The sequence below is a fragment of the Geotrypetes seraphini genome, chromosome 11 (assembly GCF_902459505.1).
Source record: "Geotrypetes seraphini chromosome 11, aGeoSer1.1, whole genome shotgun sequence".
NCBI lineage: Eukaryota > Metazoa > Chordata > Amphibia > Gymnophiona > Dermophiidae > Geotrypetes > Geotrypetes seraphini.
In genome coordinates this window covers 85,437,220-85,459,126 of record NC_047094.1, presented here as the reverse complement: position 1 = coordinate 85,459,126, position 21,907 = coordinate 85,437,220, and the positions used below count along the sequence as shown (strand labels likewise).

At 46.1% G+C, this 21,907-nt stretch overlaps 1 protein-coding gene across 2 annotated transcripts in view; it reads right to left on the bottom strand.

Moving 5' to 3' along the window:
- The window catches only part of MYT1 (myelin transcription factor 1), a 345,874-nt gene that overhangs the window by 108,865 nt on the left and 215,102 nt on the right, over window positions 1-21,907 (bottom strand). For both annotated transcript variants that reach the window (XM_033914908.1, XM_033914909.1), the window contains 2 exons: window positions 10,304-10,438; window positions 132-222 (listed from right to left, as the gene is read on the bottom strand). In XM_033914908.1, the coding sequence (XP_033770799.1) occupies window positions 132-222; window positions 10,304-10,438 (226 nt within the window). The remainder of the gene's footprint in view (window positions 1-131; window positions 223-10,303; window positions 10,439-21,907) is intronic.

Sequence of the window (21,907 nt, the reverse complement as noted above, 5' to 3'; positions counted from 1 at the left end):
CAGGACAATTATCTTAGAACACAACCCCATCAAGCCCATGTTATTGCCTCAATATGGACTCGCTTCACTGTTGGGACTTGTATATTGGATACTCGGTCATTGCACTGAATATAGATCAATGCACATCATACCTTCTGTGCGTGTTGCGATTACTGTTCACGTGGCCTTGTCCCGTACAGCCAGGCGTTGGGCATTTCAACACATTCTCATGCATAGCCAAGACTAGGTGCAAGGGAAAACACAGACAAAAAAATTAATAATTCTCTATTCTGTTATGTCCCTTTCAGATTCAGTATGCTAGGTATTCAATCCCTTCCCGCAATCCGGAAGTTGCAGAAATCCAAACACTTTTCTGAGCACATGCTCCTCCCACCTTAGAGAGAGAGTTAAAACCCCTTGCAGTTTCAATTTCTGCAAGCAATCCATGCAGAAGTCTTTGGACTTGCTATGCATCTTTTTCTTTTTCTTTTTTTTTTGCTTAAAGTTTGTCTTTTTTGGTAGCTTGGTTGCCTTGAGACCACTTTGTGGTGGTCCTCTGTCAGAGGAAAGGATGCAGTCCCATGAAGCCGGACTGCTGCTTCACTGAGAAACTTTGGTGCATCTGTGGAATCAGCCTGCTGTTTGCCATCCTTGCTGGACTCAGGGTCCATTTCCCTGGAAGCTCTCTTGCCCTCTGACCTTATCAGGTGTTTAAGCGTAGGCTGTATGCATCCGGAGTAAAAACTCATGGGGTGAAGAACTTATGTGCAAGACAGAAGAGCGGGACTTGGTTGTGATTATATGTGATGATCTTAAGGTGGCCAAACAAGTTGAAAAGGTGACAGCAAAAGCTAGAAAGATGCTAAGTTGCATAGGGAGAGGTATGGCCAGTAGGAAAAAGGAGCTATTGATACCTCTATATAAGACTCTGGTGAGACCTCATTTAGAATATTGTGTACAATTTTGGAGGCTGCACCTTCAAAAAGATATAAAAAGGATGGAGTCGGTCCAGAGGAAGGCTACTAAAATGGTGTGTGGTCTTCATGATAAGGCGTATGGGGACAGACTTAAAGATCTCAATCTGTATACTTTGGAGAAAAGGCAGAAGAGGGGAGATATGATAGAGTTGTTTAAATACCTACATAATATAAATGTGCTTAAGTCAAGTCTCTTTGATTTGAAAGGAAACTCTGCAATGAGAGGGCATAGGATGAAGTTAAGAGGTGATAGGCTTCAGAATAATCTGAGGAAATATTTTTATATGGAAAGGGTGGTAGATGCATGGAACAGTCTCCCAGAAGAGGTAGTGGAAACAGAGACTGTATCTGAATTCAAAAGGGCCTGGGATAGGCACGTGGGATCTCTCAGAGAGAGAAAGAGATAATAGTTACTGTGGATGGGCAGACTAGATGGGCCATTTGGCCTTTATCTGCCGTCATGTTTCTAAGTCTATGTTTCCTCCAGGTTTCATGGTGCAGGCTGAGTTTCCCGTCCCTGGTCACGTGGCAAGGATCCATAGGGACAAAGGTGTCCGTCTGACTGGCAGTCTGAAGATCTTCAAGTCTGGTCATTGTGAAGCTGTTGTGAGGTAGAAAATCCTTTTCCTCCATTCATTTCAATATACAGAGCTGACAGGCAGGCACTTCAGAGGCGTACACCTCTATTATTTCCTATGGGAACTTCGGGGTGGTCTGTGGAACTATCTAAAACTCATTTTTGAGTTTCTGAGGGTAGGGTTCAGATCTCCTGCCTCCCCAAACCTCAAATTGCTATTTTTTAATTTTTGACTTTTCTTTATTTTTGCCGTTTATGGCGCGAATTCGCTGGCAGCGGTCTTCTTGAATTTTTATTGATCTTTTTTTCAAAGTGTTATTTCTGATTCAAAATCCCTCGATTTGATTAAAAATTGTTTGGTATGGACTCCTCAGCCCCTAATCTGTCGAATGTTTGCATTTATTGTGCCAGATGAGTGACTATGCACTGTGTGCTGCAGCATGCTGGAGCTTCAGGCTTCATCTCCTCCAGGAAAACATGTTGCCCAGAGGCTATTCTGGAGTCTGGCACCAAAGACCAAACGCCTGTGTTCCATGTCTGAGGACTCTTTTGGCATAGTGCGGATGCCTCAGCAGGATCCTGCAGTGCACATGGGGTGTACATTTTCACCAGACTTTATTCGGCTCCTCTGGAAAGTGTAATCTTCTGACCCAGCTCTTTTGACACAGCCAGCGGACGTGTCAGTTTCTTCTAAGCCAACTGCACCAGTGGCAGAGATCCCTATTCGGGAGCCCTCTCATCCGGCTATGGCAGAGCTCGATTGCATTAGTTGTCATATAGATATTATGCCTCTCCTGACACGGTTTCTATTTTGGGTCTGGCTGATACCTTTACTGGGACTAGTCAACACGGTCATCCTGAGAGTCCGGATTTGGGTATGGATCCTTCCATTCGTAGATTCTTTTAAGCATAGTTCTGTCCACCATTTTATTGCTGATGTTCTGAAATTCCACCTTCCACATCTCAGTGTTCGGTTATGGACCATTCCAATGTGTTGTCCTCCCTTTTTCCATCCCCTTCGCAGCTTCTCAGTTTGGTTACAGAACAGTAGGATGCCCTAGAAAGCTCTTTCTGGCTCTCTAGAGCTATGTCTAAGCTTTATGTAATGTAATGTAATGTAATTTATTTCTTATATACCGCTACATCCGTTAGGTTCTAAGCGGTTTACAGAAAATATACATTAAGATTAGAAATAAGAAAGGTACTTGAAAAATTCCCTTACTGTCCCGAAGGCTCACAATCTAACTAAAGTACCTGGAGGGTAATAGAGAAGTGAAAAGTAGAGTTAGAGGAAAAATAAAAATAAAATAAACATTTTAACAAGACAGCATTGATCTAAATACTTTGGAAGGTAGAAGAGATGAGAGAAAGGAATAGAAGCAGAAGGGGGAGCCGTTGAACAGTAGAATTCTGGAGAAATTTAAATGATAGAAATAGAACAAAACAAAGACAAAAGGCAAAACAATAGATAAGATTAAAGATAAATCATAAGCTGGAAAGAAAAATAAAATAAAACTTTGTCTTCAATCCACGGTTTCAGCGTCAGTGATGAAGTGGAGCAAGTAAGTTTAGGAGGAGCGATTGACGTTTCCAGAAAGGGCTTCTTCAGGGAAGAGACTTGGCAGACAGTCCCAGGATGCCTATGTCTCCTCCCCTGCGATGTTCTCCCATCCATGCATTCCCTCCCAGACACACTGCCCTTTATCCACTGGCTCCTGAATTTCAACAGTTTTGAGCAACCTAAGGTGGATTCTGCTATGGCGCAGGTTACCAGGTACACTGCCCTTCCTAGCACTGAGGGAGTAGTGCTTAAGGACTCCTAGGATCACAGAGTGGACATTATATTGAAAAATCTTTTTGAAGTGGCTTCTTCAGGAATCAAAGTGCGGTGGCAGGCTCCTTTATGGCGCGTACCTGTTCCACAAGATTGTGCCATGTGCCCTCTGTGGACAAGGATGCCTGTCCCCAGCTGGTGTTGGAAGGTGTGAGTTATGTGGCAGACACCCTTTATGATTTTATCTGAGTTCTTAGTAAGGTCTCGACTTATGTTGTGTTTGCACACTAGACTCTTTGGACCCGTCATTGGGCTGGTGACGCTGCCTCCAAGACCACTTTAAGCAGACTTCCTTTCAAGGGTTAGCTTCTTTTTGGGAAGGGTCTAGTTGTCCTCATGGTCACTGTGGTGGATAGCTGAACTAAGTCTCTCTCTGTGAACAAGTCTCACCAGGCTTCGGGAGGGGACATAGTGCTTTAATCCCTTCCGCAGATTTCATCAGCGATCCTCAGGCTCTTCCTCTCAGGGATATTCCTAGGGATAATGTCCTCATTACAATTACAATTCTCGATGTCCATAGGCATCTGAATCCTGTGCAGCTGCTACCCCTAAAAAGCCCCAGTGATGCCAGAAGTCAGGTGGGGTTTCATCATATCGGGGTCCTGCTCTCTCAGTTTTACCAAGAGTGAACTCGCGCATCATTGAATCAATGGGTGCTGGACATCATTCAAGAGAGGCACAAGATAGATTTCTTTTGTCTACCTCCAGCTTTGTTTCTTGGCTTTCCGGCAGGTCAGCTGGAGGAGAAGTCACAGTTCTGCGCTACCCTATAGCGTCTCTTGGAAATTCATGCAATAGAACCCATTTTAGAACACAAATTGGGCTTAGGCACGTACTCCTTATTCTTCATCGTGCCACAGAAAGGCTCAGAGGACTGGAGGCCCATTCTGGATCTCAAAATGGTTAATCGCTTCCTGAAGATTCCTCATTTCTGGAAGGAAACCATGTGCACAGTCATAGCTGCTGTCTCTCCCGGGGAGTTTGAGCTGGTGGCTTCAGGGGGAGGCTCTCCGCCAGGGCAATCTCATGACAGGTGCCAGCCTGTCGGGCTGGGGTGCTCACTGCGGGGATTGCTCCATTCAGGGTCAGTGGACTCCACGTCAGAAGCAATGGTCGATCAATTGTCTAGAGCAGAGGTGCCCACACTTTTTGGGCTTGCGAGCTACTTTTAAAATGACATCTCAAAATGATCTATCAACAATAAAATTTTAAACACAAAGCACACTGTACGCAGAGAAAATGTTAATTATCATTTATATTCCGGGGTTTTTTCAAAGAGGTCAAAGCAGATGACTTTATGCAATGTCACCCCAGCAACAACTATACAAAAATAGACAAATATACCCCCTCCCTTTTTACTAAACCACGATAGCGGTTTTTAATGCAGGGAGCTGCGCTGAATGCCCCACACTGCTCTCGACGCTCATAGGCTCCTTGCGCTAAAAACCATTATTGCAGTTTAGTAAAAGGGGGTCATAGTGCAAAATATAGACAGCAGATATAAATTCTCAAAACGGACACATTTTGATCACTAAATTGAAAATAAAATCATTTTTCCTACCTTTGTTGTCTGGTGATTTCATGAGTCTCTGGTTGCACTTTCTTCTTCGACTGCGCATTCAATAATTCTTCCCTTCTTTCAGCCTCCTGTATGCTTCCTCTCCTCTACACCTTATCCCCTTTCCCAACTTTTTCTTCCTTTCTCCCTGCCCCTTCTTTCTTTCTGTCTCCTTGCCCCCTTTTTTCTGTCTGTCTCCCCTTTCTTTCTTTCTGTTTCCCTTTCTTTCTGTCTTCCCTTTCTTTTTTTGTTTCTCTTCTTTCTTTCTTTCTGTCTCCATGTCCCCCCTTTCTTTCTTTCTGTTTCCCTTCATTCTTTCTGTCTCCCTGCCCCCTTTCTTTCTATCTGTCTTTCTCTCTCCATGCCCCTTTCTTTCTGTTTCCCTTTTTTTTCTGTCTCCCTGTCCCCCCTTTCTATATTTCTGTTTCCCTTCTTTCTTTCTGACTCCCTGTCCCCCCTTTCTTCCTTTCTTTCTGTTTCCCTTCTTTCTGTCTCCCTGCCTGCCCCCTTGCTTTCTTTCTCCCTGCCCTCCCCCAAACCACCACTGCCGCAATCAGGGAACAGGCCTCCAAGCTTCCCACCACCAATTTGGAACGGATTATGCTCGTAATCCAAGGTACCACTGTATGTATATTACCCAAGGCTGCTTCATGTTGGTGCTTGTTGCACACAGCAGGTTAGTTCTACATTGTTCCTCAATGCTTTTCTGAGTTGCCTTTTGCCTGTTTATTACTTGTTTTCATGTTTTGCAGACCAGACCAGTTTATAAATTGTTTATGTTGCTGGGGAGTTTCCTCAGTACCCCATTCCTTGTCATGGATTTGTTCAGGTATGTTGTTTGGCTTTGGGACTGAACTGCAGGGGGCTCTAACTCTCTCTCTAAAGTGGGAGTAGCATGTGCTCAGTAAAGTGTTAGGATTTTTGTAACTCCCAGATTGTAGGAAGGGATTGAACACCTAGTGTACTGAATCCTCCAGGGACTAGCAGAAAGAAGATTATCGAAGGTGAAAACCTAACCTTCCATTTGAATAATGAATTTGAATAAGCAGAAGATAATTAAGTCTTTACAAGGGGCTGCTGAAAATTTGGTTCTGTTGGAAAAATACGGAATGAAAAAAGTGGAAAATTGCTGGACTAAGTGTATAGCCCTTGATGTAGACTGCTCCAACTTTGTTGGTTGGGCTGAGAACTTTTCAGCGGCCCCTGGTATATCAAAAAAAATCTTTTCAGGCCCTATGATTAGGATTTGTCTGCATATAAATCAGAATTCTGAAGTTTTAGTCCTGGTGTAGCTTCTTTTGTAAGTGACGAGAATTCTGTGTGTGCTTTTATCTTAAGGACTAGCTATTCTTCTTTTTACATTTCAATCCTCTGGATTAATGCTTCCTGCAGTATTGACCTTAAAAGTAAAGCAAATAATGTACATGTATGTGTATTTCTTTCTGCATGTGTGTGTCTCTCTCTGCTTGCATATGTATATATATATGTGCACTCACGTGTGTGTGTTTGCATACGCAAAGGGGTATGGGAGATGGGGATAACTGCCCTTTCCTGCAGTTCTACATGTATTTCCTGGACTGTGTTTTTTGAAATTACAGATAACACAGTTTTGCTGTTATTGCATTTCATAAGCACAGGAAGTATTGAATTCTGTGAATACTCAGCGCATTTACTTCAAAGGCTAAATTCTGTTCAGGGTTCTAACAAAAAATTATGACTATGAGGATGACCCATTCCACAGGAGAACATAGCTTGTAGTGACTGAGAGGAAATGCAACTTGTTTTTATGGCTTCAGGCCGCCAGTGCTGTTTAGCACCTTAACATCGGGACAGGCAGTCTCGCCGCTGTCCGACCCAGCCAGCTGAGAGGGTCCTTGTTCAGGATCCTTAACTACCGGACCAGCCGCGGTACGTGGCCCGCGGTCACGAGCCTCGGGTTGCGAGCTGAAGGGGTGTAGCTAAAGGGGCTTGCCCCTTGTGAGCCCCTTCGGAGCCCAAGAGGAGCAAGGAGCAGGTTTATCGAACTCCTTCAACATGGGCAAGAGGAAGGCCAAAGTAATTCAATCTGCTGTGACGCCAGGTCCGATGGATCGTCATCTTATGGTTCCCGTTTTGCCACATGTTGAAGAGCAGGTAACTTTAGATACTCAAGCTGCCTCTTTAACCTTTGGGGAATCCTCACCACCTCCTCAACCATCATATTCCTCAGGGTCAGAAGAATCCTCCCCCCCTTTAAGGAGAGAGTAACTTCTTCCCCCACAATTATCTTTACTATCTGGACTAGAGGTTTCAGGACAATCCTTGGGGCAAACTAAAGAACTAATCCCAGTACAGATGATTACTGGGCAAGGCTCAGATTTTCTCCCTAAGGATAAAGTGATCACTCTAAATGATGTTTGGCTAAGCATTAATAGAATAGAGTCATCATTACAAAATACCATTTTGAATTTATGTCAATTCTCATCTGATATAACAGTGAAAATTAAAGAGCAAGATGTTAAATTTGGAGAAACAGCTAGGAAGTTTAAAAATTGGACCAGGCAGTAAGTACTTTACAAGCTAGTGCTGTTTCTAATATTAAGGATAGTATGATGACACATGCCAAATTAGAAAAAATGGAAAATTCTATCAGGGTTAAAAATCTTCGTTTATTAAATTTTCCAATTACACATTATTTGTCTCTGATGTCTTTGAAGGAGATATTACATTATAATAAAGTGGAGGCTTTTGAGGTTGATAACCTCTATTACATCTCAAGAGATTCTAAGGGAATGGCAGATGAAGGTGAAATGGATAAAATAGTGTCACCTGATAGTTTGAATGTATCACAGTTTTTAGAATCGTCCAAAGACATAATAGATAAGCGAGCAACCCTTCTCGTGACCTTTAAGACAGAGCTGGAAAAACAAGTTATTTTAAAATTATATTTTTTGAAAAAACAAGAGCTGTTTTGTGGCCAACGGATGATAATTTTCCCGGATGTCTCTAGACAAACCCAGTTTAAAAGGAAGCAGTTCCTCCAGCTAAAGCCTAAGGTTTTGGCAGTCGGAGCTACTTTCTTTTTGAAATTTCCATGCAAATGCCTTATATCATATGGAAGCGATAAATATGTGTTATGATCCAGTCCAGTTAGAAGATTTCATTAAAGAGAAACCTTTGCTGAAAGTTTAATTTCTAGTACTGATTTTTATTTTTGGAGGATGATGTATAAATACATAAATGCCATTTGCCTGTCCTTTAATGGTAGTTAGATTTGCTTTTTCTTTTTGTAAAATACTGGCGACCATGATAATGTGGACTAGGACATGGTTGATTAATTGCCTTATATATGTTTAACTTACTCTATATGGAGTTGGTTTTTTTTGTGGTCATTCATGAATATTTGTTATTAATGTATTGTAACGAATAATCAATACAGAAAGTAAAAAAAAAAAAAAATAAATTATGGCTTCAGACTGTGTTTTAATGAAGACTGAAGTCATGGCTGAGATAGAAGACTTTCTTTATTCACCGCATGGACAGCCCTCTCAAAATTTGGGATCTTGTTGCTGGAGGATGTGGTAAAAAAAAAAAAAAAAAAAAAGCACAGCTGGTTGTGGATAGCATGAGAAGGGATCTAGCTAAACTAGAAGAATGGTCCAGAAACTGACAACTGAAATTTAATGCTAAAAAAAAATTCAAGATCATGCACTTGGGCTACAAAAACCTGAGAAGGGAGCAGTACCATTTAGGAAAAGAAGTACTTCTTGGGACCTGGACTGACCACTGTTGGATGCAGGATACTGGACTAGGACCATTGATCTGGCCCAGTATGGCAGTTCTTATGTTCTTATATAGATCACGCTTTTGGGGTGAGCGATCTTGTGGCTCTTTCAGTTCTAGCACCATACAGATGGCTGTTTTGTTAAATCACCTTGAAACTATTTTGAAACTAGGAAACTCAATCTGCACACAAGTCCTGATCATACAGACAGGAAGCAATGTCTTTATCTGCTCTGTTTCTCTTTGTCTCCTTGACATATGTAACAAGAAAGACAAATAGAGCTAAGGGTTATGCATTTGTTTACATTTATTTCCCTGCCCCTGGAGGGCTCATGATCCAAGTTTTATACCTGGGGTAATGAAGGGATAAATGACTTGCCCGGGGTCACAAAGAGTCACAGTGGGAATCAAACCAGGTTTCTCTGGTTCTCAGTCTACTACACTAACCATTAGGCAACCCCTCCACTTTCCCAAACTATGAGAATACTTTCCTAGTAGGACTCAGCATTATCAGCTTGTCTTTCAGCTCATCTAAATCAAACTTTGGTTATAAATTATCTAGCAGTTGCTTGTTCTAAGGAAGGATTTATACAACTAGCTAGGCCGAAAGAAAGCCAGATTCCTTTAGTTCTAAATTTCTGCTGCTATAATCTTGAGCATCTGTACAGAATAGCTCTTGTTAGGGTTACCAGACGTCCGGATTTTAAAAGACATGTCCAGACGGCTTTTCAAAACCCGACACTTTGTCCGGGTTTTGAAAAGCTTCCAGCTTGGGACCGCATCAGGAGGGCATCTGCACATGTACGTAGGGTTACCAGATTTTGCTTTAGTAAAATCTAGACCCCCCCCTAGACCCGCCCCCCAGTTCCACCCATCCCCGCCCATTACACCCCAGTCCTGCCACCAATTCTGCCTCAGCCCCCCTCCCCCGCTGTCTGCTCTCGTCGGGGAGGAGGACATCCACGCATGCGCAGATGTGACGCAATTATGTTGCGTGCGCATGACATCTCCAGGTGGCATCCGCTCCTGCCCGATACGATTTCAGGGAAGCTTTTCAAAACCCAGACAAAGCGCCATCCGGAATCTCGGGCATGTCCCCGAAAAGGGCATTTCCTGTCTTGTAACCCTACATGTGCGGATGCAATGCAGTGACATCATTGTGTCACACCTGCGCATGCACAGATGCCAACCCAACATGGCTCTGAGCACGAGGTTGAGAGGGAGGCTGGGGCAGAAATAGGCATGGCTTGGGCAGGACTGGGTAGAACTGGACAGGCCCGGGGGCGAGGCCATGGGTCCAGATTTTACAATAGTAACTTTTAGTGTACTAATTATACTTATAACTTTTAGTGTACTAAAGATCTATTATTTGAATATTTAGCCCATAAAGGTCCCTACTCCAGAGTACATGTAACTAATTTATCAAGGAAAAAATTCATGCTCAATGCAAGTCCAGTAATTGGGGCCCAAATGGCTAGATCAGTGCCTCCGCCATGCAGGTGATTGTAGTATCCTCAGGTTCATCAAAACATTTTTCCTCAAAAATCTTCTCTAATTTACTTTTGAATTCATTGTTTTGTTCCTAAACTGAAAAAAAGCACTCAATGGAAACTTACTCTCTGGGGGAATTCTGTCTTTGTGTGGACAGCCAGACAGACTACGATGATGAGGGTACAGTCCTGTAACATGCCCAGTGCCATCACACCCTGGTGTTGGGCATTTGATCTCTCGCTTTTCGGGTCTGGAGGGATCTGGGAAACAGAATGAAATCAGACAGTTTGAAAATCAGCTGGCCCATTTTTCTATGCTCTGGCTAGAAAGAGAACACAGAAAGGGCAGGAGTCAAAAATAGAGTGGAAATAATTCTGTTCACCTACTTCACTATAAGAAACATCATGTAAGAAATGTCATTAACAATTAAGCATCCCAAAAGCTAAGAAAGAAAAATATGAGGCTAGAAAGCTTGCACTTCCTGTAATTAAGGGTCCTCTATGCTTAGGGTTACCAGACATCTGGAAAAATCTGGACATGTTCTCGTTTTTGAGGACTGTCTGGGTACCAGATGGTTTTTCAAAAACAGTGGAGTCTGTGCGGGTTGGGCAGCTGACAGCAGTAACGAGGTAAGCCTGCTGCCGCAGGCCTGCTCCAGAAGCTGCCTCTCTGCAGCAACTTCTTGTTCCCGCATAGGCGGGACTTGCAGAAAGGTGGCTTCTGGAGCAGGCCAGCACCAGCAGGCTTAACTCGTTGCTACTGCTATCAGTTGCCCAAAGATTCAATTACAGAGGCTGGTATGGGGAAGAGGTAGATGGGAGAGTCGGGAAGTAGAGAGCTGTGTCAGAGAAGGAAAAGGAGGGAGAGGAGCTGGAGAAATGGCATGGAGAGGGGAGGGAGGAGGCTGGAGAAACAGAATGAATGGAAGGAGAGAGGGAGGGAGGGGGCTGGAGAAGCATTATGGAAAGGAGAGTGCACTGGAGAAAAGAGCATGGAATAGGGAGAGACAGAAATATTAGGAGAGGAGGATGGAAGGAGAGAGGAGCACCCGCAGGAGGGCTGTTGGATGTTGGAAGGAGATAGAGAGAAAAAGAAAGAAGCACCCACAGGAAAGGAGGTGTGAAAGGAGAGAGAGGGAGCGCCTGTGGGGGAGGAAGGTTGGAGATAGGGAGAGGGGGAGAGAGAGAGAGAAGCACTAAAAGGGTACAGAGGATGGGAAGGGGACCAAACAAATGGATGGACTGCGGGTGGGGTCATGTGTCCTCTTTTTTTTGTCTTCACAAATATAGTAACCCTATCTCTGCTCATCTCACTTTTTATGATTTCAGTATTTCACTATATTAAGGGAAGCTCACACTGATTTGTTAAGGTCACATTTTGGGAATAAAAAGGCTAGAATGGAGTTCTTTAGGAATCCTGTTTCTATCTGTTAAAAATACTGTTTGGGAGAAGTATACATAGAAGGCCATTTTCGATAGTGCATCCAAGTCCAATTCTGGACTTTTCCCACAAGACATCCAAAGTCGGGGGTGAAGAACTGTCCATTTTGAAACGGATGGACGTTCAAAAAAAAAATAATAATTTTTTTTTAAATCGCCTACTTAGACAACTTGGCTGCTAGGACATCCAACCTTATAACATCCAACTTTATTCACCATTTTTGACCACAAAAATGTCCAAGTAGAACATGTCAAAATCCAGACCATTTGAACATGGGAGGGACCAGCTTTGTAATGGACTGGCCACATAGACATCCCTACAGAGCAGTGGGGCACCTTAGAGGACACTGCTGTGATCTTCAAATAAAAGGTGCCATATGTACATCTAACCATATACCCCTTATAATTTATGGTAAACCCTCCAAAACTCCCCCCAAATCTGTCTTCCACCCAAACAGCCCTTATGGTTGTAAGTAGTGAGTAGAGTAGCTTATATGCCTGGGTCCTCCCTCTATGGTTCATTAGCCCATCCATCTGTGGGATGCTCTACTAACTTTTCCCATACCAGATGCTGCTGTTCTAGTAACCACTGGGGGAGTGTGGGGGGTCATTACTTAATCCCTCTAGTGGTCATCTGGTCTGTCTGGGTTCCTTTTTGTCACTTAGATGCTTTGAAAACAGGTCTAGCTCAGAAGGTCTAAGTTCCATTCAGGACATCTTGGGAAAGGTGCAATCTAAGCACGCCCAAAACACACCCATAACGCACCTCTCAACACACCTCTGGGATCTTTGGGCACTTAGTGTAAAATTTGTCTTATGTATTTTAGAAACCTGGAGAAATAGATCTACACTATGAACCAAACCACCACCACCATCACCACCACAACAATCTAAGGTTTTTTTGTCATATCTTCCACAGAACAACCGATTCTTATGAAATTTAGTGTGTTGTATCCTGAGGGACAATAAAACAGGGGAACCAATTCCACAAAATCGAACAAGCAAGAGCAAAGTGGAAATGTCCAATCAGAATGGTGCACAAATAAGTGTCTTTCAACTCATCTGTTAAATCCAATGATCTTTATTCATCCAAATCAATTCAAACATCCAAAGCAACTCAACGACTCGACATGATCATGTTTCGGCCATCCGGCCTGCATCAGGAGTCTTTGGGTATCAAATGGTCTTTAAAATAACAAGTGGACTAAAGTAAAATGTTCATGCCATTGCTCCAAATCTATAGCACTGCAAAACAACTCAGCCATGCAGTGAGAGAAAAAAGTTGGCTGAGTTGTTTTGCAGTGCTATAGATTTGGAGCAACGGCATGAACATTTTACTTTAGTCCACTTGTTATTTTAAAGACCATTTGATCTCCTAAGACTCCTGATGCAGGCCGGATGGCCGAAACATGATCATGTCGAGTTGCTTTGGATGTTTAAATTGGTTTGGATTTTAAAGACCATTTGATACCCAAAGACTCCTAAGACTCCTGATGCAGGCCGGATGGCCGAAACAGTATCCTGAGGGAAGCTGATATAAAATGATGTAAATATTTCCCACTGTACCGCAGCACTGCCTTGTGAAACTGCATAAACACACAAGAAGATAATAATTTGTAAACAGTCTGTATCAAAATGGTTTTCTCTGCAGAAGACCGAATTCTGATTTTAAAAACTTGGTACTGCTAAAAGGTTACAGCAAGAAAAGATTGTTGAAAGAGTTCCCATAGAAGAGTTGAAACAAAAGCGGCCTTGATGTGCCACTATGCAAGATCCAAGCAGTGGGCATTGGGGACCGTAAGCCAGGCAGCGGACGACCTCACTGTATGCGCACACAAGAACACATTGATGTTGCACATGACCTTGTACTGAACCAGGAGGATGAGCCTCAAATACTGTACACCAACCAAGGTTGAGGGTGTGCCTTCGTGCAAAGGGAGCACACTTTGAACATCTGATTGACTGAACAGGGCTTCAGAGTTTTGTGCAACATCCGCCATAAAATTTTTTGATGTGCTTTTATTCAGTTCACACTTCTTTTTCACAAGGTAGTGCTGCGGTACAGTGGGAAATATGTACATCATTTTATATCAACGTCCCTCAGGATATAACACACTAAATTTCATAAGAATCGGCTTTGGAAGGTACGACAAATAAACATTAGGGTGTGTTGCTTTTTGGCTCACAGTGTAGATGTTTCAGCTAGTCCCTGCTCTCGGGCTCTTTGGCAAGGCTAGAAATCAGCATGAGAGCAATGTGTATATTATAAATGTAGCAGGCAGATAAAGAAAAGAGTAGCCCGAGAGCTTGTCTTAATGGGCGTATTGTAACACGGGGCTGGGAGGCCCTCGTGTTGCCTGTGAGGCAAACTGGTGGGGGAGGGGGCAGTTAGTAGGTAGGTTTAGGAAGGATTAGGGGAGGGGCTCGCGCCAAAAGGAGAGTGTAGGATTGGCTAGAATCCAGAAGAGGGACGGCGGGGGAGTAGTTAAATCGGGACCTTGGAGGACTCAGTTTGTCTCAGGTCCTCCAGGGTGGTTTTTCTATACCTTCATGTTGGTGTCTTGGCGGTTTGCGATAGGGTCTTTGGCAGTAGCCAGTGCTCAAAAATGGCTTCCAGCAGTCGGGCCAGTTGGAGTCGTGGAGGAGAAGGCAGAACTTTCTTTATTGGCCGGCGATTCTTTTGCAGAGGAGTCGGAGGAACAGGTGGGTGTAGGACAAGTTGTGGAGCGTGCGATGCCTGCTCAACGTTCAAAAATAGCAGCGCTGTCTGCTATAGTCATCGCGGGTTCCAGCGTTCAGCGGGGGGATAGATCGGGCTCGGGAGAAGTTTTGGGAAAGGACAGGCGTAGATCTGCACTGTCAGGCGGCTGCAGTGTAGCTGGCCCGGCCGGCCGTAGCTCGTCGGCCGTTTGCGGAGGCAGGGCCTCTGTAACGGCTGTTTTTCCTGATCAGGGCAGGGAAGGTTCTGCAAGCAGGGAGCCGTCGGTTACCCCGAGTGCTTTTGCAATGGCTACGTTTGTTTATCAGGATGGTGTAGCTTTTGTGAGTAGGAAGCGGTCTGCTTCCACCACTGCTTCTTCGACTTTACTACCAGGGCTTACAGTGGTGGCTGGGACGGGAAGGGCGAGCTCTTCTTCTTTTGAGCTGCTTGCCGACTGCGGCTCTCCTGGGGCTTTGGGGTTGGGGCGTGGAATGAGTGGCCCTGGTTTTGGGTCTACCACTGCTGGGGGGTCTTTGGGACCAACACCTGGTATGTTTCCGGGACCGGGCTGGGGTGCGTCTTCCTGGGGGGCCGGGTCTTCGGTCAGTGGTTTGGGACCTTCTGTATCCCAGTGGGGTGGGTGCGTTCCCGGGGGCCTGCCTATGGGGTTCATTCCTGGAGGTGGTTATGGGTCAGGTTGGGGTGCCCCTTTTGGGATGCCTGGGGTTGTTTTTCCTGGTCCTGCCTCTGTTTCTTCTTGGTCTCCGCAGGTGTCGTGCATCCTTCCTGGACATCCTTGGTGCAGACAGATGGATCGGGAGCAGATGGCAGTCCTGCAGTTGCTGAGAGGCTTGGCTGTTCCGGTTCGGAGCGCGGGTCGGCGCTACATGTTGCAGTGGCTGCTGGCGGAGGCGCCCTGGGTCCTGTACAGAGCTCGTCTGTGATGCCCGAGGTTGCTGTTCGTGGCGGCTCGGCGGTGGCTTCCAGTACCTCTTCTGCGGCGGGGGCTGCTGCTCAAGGCGTCTCTGGAGAGTCTGGTGGAGTTCCAGGATCTTCTACTCCGGGTAACAAGGCGCCTGCTACGGTTGCTTGGGGGGGGGAGGCGCGGCGAAAGAAGTGTCGGCGTCAGCATAGAGGGTCGTCTTCGTCTGGGTCTTCTTCGTCGGGTTCTATGTCTTCCTCTTCTTCGGCTACAGGTCCTTCGGGGGGTTTGGGGGCTGCTGGGGCATGCAGTGGAGAGGTTCCTCCGGGTGAGGTGCGGGGCGCGCCGGTGTTGGTAGCTCTTACAGAGCTGTGGAAAAAGGTTCTGCGGGAGTTGCGGCATAAGATTCGGCGGAGGTCTTGTCTGGATATTTTTCGGCTCTTGGAGGGTAGAGCTCATAAGCGGAGTCACAAGAAAACTAAGCGGGATAGGAAGGACTTTAAACCTTTTCCAGTGGCTCGTTCGATTATCAATTGGGTACGAGCTTTTTTGCGACTTGCGAGTGTGTGGGGTCGTGCTAATCAGCAGGACTATGGCTTACAGTTGGCTTACGCGGATTCCATTCTGGATTCTTATCAGCGTTTCGGCGGGTGGGCTTGGTTGAATTACGATGAGGCTTTTCGAGATAAAATGGAGGAAAATAGTTTTATGTCTTGGGGTACACAGGACATTAATTTATGGCTTACTCATATGGCTTCCAAGTCCATATCGGGGATGCCTTTACGAGCTTCGGGGGCCCCTGGGGGTGGGCGGCCCTTTCACGGGGGGTCGGGGGGAAACGTCTCAGCAGGTTCCGATGTGTGTTGGAAATTCAATAAATCCAACTGTCCCTTTACCGATTGTAAATTCCGTCATGCCTGCTCCATTTGTGGCCAGCGGAGTGGTGGGACAGTTGCGGGACCTGGGAAGTGATTTTTCCGTATCGGTTCCTACTCCGATTCGGATAGGAGCCTTGCGACCTTGGTTGCAATGTTATGGGCGGCGGAGGGAGGCTGCCCTTTTAGAAGCCGGTTTTACCGTGGATTTCGATATTCCTTTCCGGGGAGATTTGAGGGAGGCGCGTGTTCAAAATTCTTCTTCGGTGTCCAGGTTGCGGGGCGTTGTGTGGGACAAGTTGACAGAGGAGATTCAGTTGGGGCGTATTGCGGGACCATTTCGGGAGCGCCTCTTTTCATCAATGAAGTTTTCGCCTCTGGCAGTGATACCTAAGAAGGTACCTGGTCAGTTCCACCTGATCCATAATTTGTCACGTCCGTTGGGGCGTTCGGTTAATGAGGGTATTCCGCGTAACCTTTGTACGGTGCGTTATGCGTCTTTAGATAGTGCTCTACGGCTTATCGTCTGTGCGGGGCGGGGTGCTCAGTTGGCAAAGGTGGATGTGGAATTGGCTTTCCGGTTATTGCCTATACATCCGCGATCCTATCCGCTATTGGGTTTTCATTTTGATAGTTTTTATTTTTATGATCGTTGTTTGCCCATGGATTGCTCCATCTCGTGCGCATATTTTGAGATGTTCAGTTCTTTCTTGCACTGGGTCTTGGTTCAGAAGGTAGGCGTAGATTCTGTGGTCCATTATTTGGATGACTTTTTGTTTTATCGGTGCGGGAGGTAGTGGGGTTTGTGCGTGCCTTAAACGGGTTTTTGAGGAGCTTGCAGAGGACTTCGGCGTTCCTTTAGCTCGTGAGAAATCTGAGGGTCCCTTTACTTCCTTGGTGTTTTTGGGGATAGAGCTGGATTCTGAGGCTATGGTTACTCGATTTCCAGCGGTGAAGGTTAGTCAATTGCTTGGCCTCATTGAGCAGGTGGTTTACGCCCCAAAGTCTACTTTGCATACAGTTCAGTCCTTGTTGGGTTCTCTTAATTTTGCTTGTAGGGTGCTGCCTATGGGTAGGGCCTTTTTGCGTAAGTTGGCAGCTTCCACGTCGGGGGTGCGGGATAGCAGACATTTTCTGCGTCTTCCAGTGGGGGTGCGAGCTGATCTTCGTATGTGGTCCGTTTTTCTAAGGGATTTTAATGGGACTGTGCCTATGTTGGCGCCTGAAGTGTCTAGTGTTGACCTGGAGCTGTTTTTGGATGCAGCTGGGGGGGTTGGTTTCGGATTATTTTGTGGTGGTGATTGGTGTGCTGAGCGTTGGCCGGATGAGTGGATGTGGTTGGTATCACTAAGAACATTACCTTGTTGGAGTTGTTCCCACTCCTGGTTGCTTGTGAGCTCTGGTCGGAAGCCTTGCATAATTGACGTGTGGTTTTTTGGTGTGACAATTTGGGTGTGGTAGAGGTTGTTAACCGGCAGGCGGCTCGTTGTTTAACGGTGAATGCACTTATGCGGGAGTTGGTTTTGCGTTGTTTGCGGCTGAATTTGTTTATTTGAGCGCGTCATGTTCCGGGTTTGCAAAATGGCATTGCTGACGCACCACAGGAGGAGGATGCGCGGAAAGAGATTCAGGGACTGGCAGCCCATGAGGAGATCGGCAGGAGCACCAAACCACGAGGAAAACCAACAGAGAAGACTGAGGACGTCACAGACACACAACAGGAGGAGGATGACTGAGAGGAAGCTCGGGGGCTGGCGAACCACGAGGAGGACTGCAGGAGACCCAAAACACGAAGAAAACCAAAAGAGAGGGCAAAAACCTGGGTCTTAAACTGCCTATACACAAATGCTAGGAGCCTAAGAGCCAAAATGGGTGAACTAGAAATCATTGCCAGCAAAAAGGACCTGGACATAATTGGAATTACAGAAACGTGGTGGACTGAGGAAAATCAGTGGGATGTGGCCATACCAGGGTACAAACTATACAGGAGAGACAGGACACATAAAAAGGGTGGAGGAATAGCACTGTACATAAAAGACTCCATACCCTCAGCCAGGATGGAAACAACAGTACGGGCGGATGGCTTGGAATCACTATGGGTTAAGCTACAGGGAGGAACTGGAGCAGACATTAAATTGGGTCTGTACTACCGCCCACCTGGACAACCGGAAGAAATCAACCAGTACATGGAGGCTGAACTGAGGCAGGTATGCAGAAGCGGAAATGTGGTGGTGATGGGGGACTTCAACTATCCTGGGATAGACTGGAGTATTGAACACTCAAACTGCGCAAGGGAGACCAAATTCCTAGAGGTCACGAGGGACTGTTTCATGGAGCAACTGGTCACGGAACCAACACGGGGCGATGCCACTCTTGACCTAATCTTCAACGGACTAGGGGGGCAAGCAAAGGAGGTGGCGGTATTAGCCCCGCTAGGTAACAGCGATCACAACACGATCCAGTGCAGGCTAGAAATTGGACCATCAAAGGGGAAAAGAACCACAACGACGGCACTCAATTTCAAAAAAGGAAATTATGATGCCATGAGGGAAATGGTGAGAAAGAAACTCAAAGGCAACATAGGAAAGATGGAATCCGTAGAAAAAGCCTGGACCTTACTCAAGGGGGTCTGTGCACGAAGCACAAAACCTGTACATCCCCAAGTTCAGGAAAGGGTGCAAAAAAAATAGAACAAAAAACCCAGTGTGGATAACAAATGCAGTGAAGAAGGCGATAAGCGACAAAAAAGCATCATTCAGAAAATGGAAAAAAGACCAATCAGAGGAGAACCAAAAAGTGCACAAAGAACACCAGAAGGAGTGTCACCGACTGATTAGAAAAGCAAAAAGGGAATACGAAGAGAGACTGGCAGAGGAAGCAACAAACTTCAAGTCTTCCTTCAGATACGTCAAGGGGAAGCAACCGGCAAGAGAAGAGGTGGGACCATTGGATGATGGAGATAGAAAGGGAGTAGTAAAGGAAGAGAAAGAGATAGCTGACAAGTTAAATGAGTTCTTCACGTCAGTCTTCACGAGGGAGAATACAACCAACATTCCGGAACCCGAGGAAATCATAATAGGAGACCAAAATGAAAAGCTGGTCAATTTAAAGGTAAGCCAAGAGGATGTACTCAAGCAGATAGACAGACTAAAAAGCGACAAATCGCCAGGTCCGGACGGCATTCAACCAAGGGTACTCAAGGAACTAAAAAACGAAATAGCGGAGCCACTCCGACAAATATGCAACCTATCCCTAAAAACCGGAGAGATAACGGAGGACTGGAAAATAGCAAATGTCACGCCCATCTTCAAGAAGGGCTCAAGGGGCGACCCAGGAAACTACAGGCCGGTGAGCCTGACCTCAGTCCCGGGAAAGATGATGGAGGCACTGATTAAGGACAGCATCTGTGAATATATTGAAAACAATGTGCAGCTAAAACCGAGTCAGCATGGCTTCTGCAAGGGTAGGTCTTGCCTCACAAACTTATTGTACTTCTTTGAGGGGGTGAACAGCCAGGTGGATAAAGGGGAATCTATAGATATCATTTACCTCGACTTCCAAAAAGCCTTCGACAAGGTACCACACGAGAGACTGCTCAAAAAGATATGGAACCACGGGGTGCAAGGGGAGGTCCACCGATGGATCAAAAACTGGCTGGCAAACAGGAAACAGAGGGTTGGCGTAAAGGGCCACTACTCGGACTGGAAAGGGGTCACGAGCGGAGTTCCACAGGGGTCGGTGCTGGGACCACTCCTGTTCAATATCTACATAAACGACCTAGAAGCGGGAACCAAGTGTGAGGTCATAAAATTTGCAGATGACACCAAACTATACAGCAGGGCTCAAACGAGGGAAGACTGCGAAGATCTCCAAAAGGATCTAACGCAGCTGGAAAAGTGGGCCGAAAAATGGCAAATGAGCTTCAACGTAGGGAAATGTAAGGTCATGCACGTGGGGAAAAAGAACCCGATGTTCACTTACAAAATGGGGGGAACACCACTAGGTGTCAGTAACCTGGAGAGAGACCTGGGAGTGATGGTAGACGCAACACTGAAGGCATCGGCGCAGTGCGCCACGGCCTCAAGGAAAGCTAACAGAATGTTGGGTATCATTAAGAAGGGTATCACGACCAGGACGAGGGAAGTCATCATGCCGCTGTATCGTGCAATGGTGCGGCCGCATCTGGAGTATTGTGTCCAGTACTGGTCGCCGCACCTCAAGAAGGACATGGCGATACTAGAGGGAGTACAGAGAAGAGCGACTAAACTGATAAAGGGAATGGAAAATCTCCCATATACCGACAGATTAAAACAGCTAGGACTTTTCTCCCTGGAAAAGCGGAGACTTAGAGGAGACATGATAGAAACCTTCAAGATCCTGAAAGGCATAGAAAAAGTAGACAGGAACAGATTTTTCAAATTAAGGGGCACCACAAGTACAAGGGGGCACTCGGAGAAACTGAAAGGGGACAGGTTTAGAACAAAAGCTAGGAAGTTCTTCTTCACTCAGAGGGTGGTGGATACATGGAACGCGCTTCCAGAGGCTGTGGTAGACAGGAACACATTAAATGGTTTCAAAGAAGGTTTGGATAGATTCCTGGAAGAAAAAGGGATTGAAGGGTACAGATAGATATATACCACTGCTCAGGCAATGGGCTTGATGGGCCACCGCGGGAGCGGACCGCTGAGCAGGATGGACCTCTGGTCTGCCTCAGCAGAGGCAACTTCTTATGTTCTTATGTTCTTAATTTTTTGCAGTTTCGGCGATTGGCGCCAGGAGCTCGAGCAGAAGGTTCGCCAATGCCAGCGCATTTGTGGAACCTGGTCGGGAAGGAGTCTGGGAGATGCTCCGTATGTCTGTAGCTGCTTCTACTTGGTCACGCTATTCTGCGGGGTTTTGGTCGGTGGCCGCCTTCTTAGCTGATAGGGGCTGGTGACCAGGTAATGTGGCCGAATCCTTGTTAGAGGATTTCGTGCTTTCTTCTTTTCAGGATCGAGTTTCTCGTGGTGTTATGCTTTTTTCTGTAGGGCCCTGGGTTGGGCTTGCCCCGTTTCTGGTTTTCTGGTGCAGCGGTTGCTGCGGGCCATGGGGCGGGTGCTTCCTCGTCCCCGTGACTCGCGGTTGCTGATTACACATGAGTTGCTCCTTCGTCTGTTGGCTGTGTTACCGGAGGTTGCCAGCTCGCCCTTTGAAGCCTGCTTATTTCAGGAGGCTTTCTCTATTGCCTTTTTTGGGGCGTTGCGCATCAGTGAGCTGGTGATCTGCCCATCCTCGCGGCTTATGGTTCAGCATGTGAGTTTTCAAGACTCGGTGCTGCGGCTGTATATTGTTAGTTCCAAGACAGATCAGTGTGGTATTGGGCACTGGGTTGATCTTCACGCAGTGTCCGGGTGTATGTCGTGTCCGGTTTTCCGGTTGCATGCTTATCTCGCTGTTCGTCCTGCTGGCACACAGATTTTGTTCATGCATGCGGCGGGCGCTCCGCTGACGCGTTATCAGTTTAGGGCGGTTCAGAGTTTGGCCTTGGTGCGCTGTGGTGAGAATCCGGCTGAATACGGGACTCATTCCTTCCGGATTAGAGCAGCCACAAGTGCTAGTTTGGCGGGTATGTCGGGTGAAGGTATTCAGAGATTGGGTCGTTGGGTTTCGGATGCCTTCCGGGGTTATATTCGTCTTAGGGGTCTGGGAGATGGGAGGGGTCATGTGCGGGATACTCAGTAATTAAGGGTTGTAGTGCAGGGTGGGTATTCAGCTGAGTGGTTTGCTTTGTTGTGTTTTTTCTTTCAGCTCCC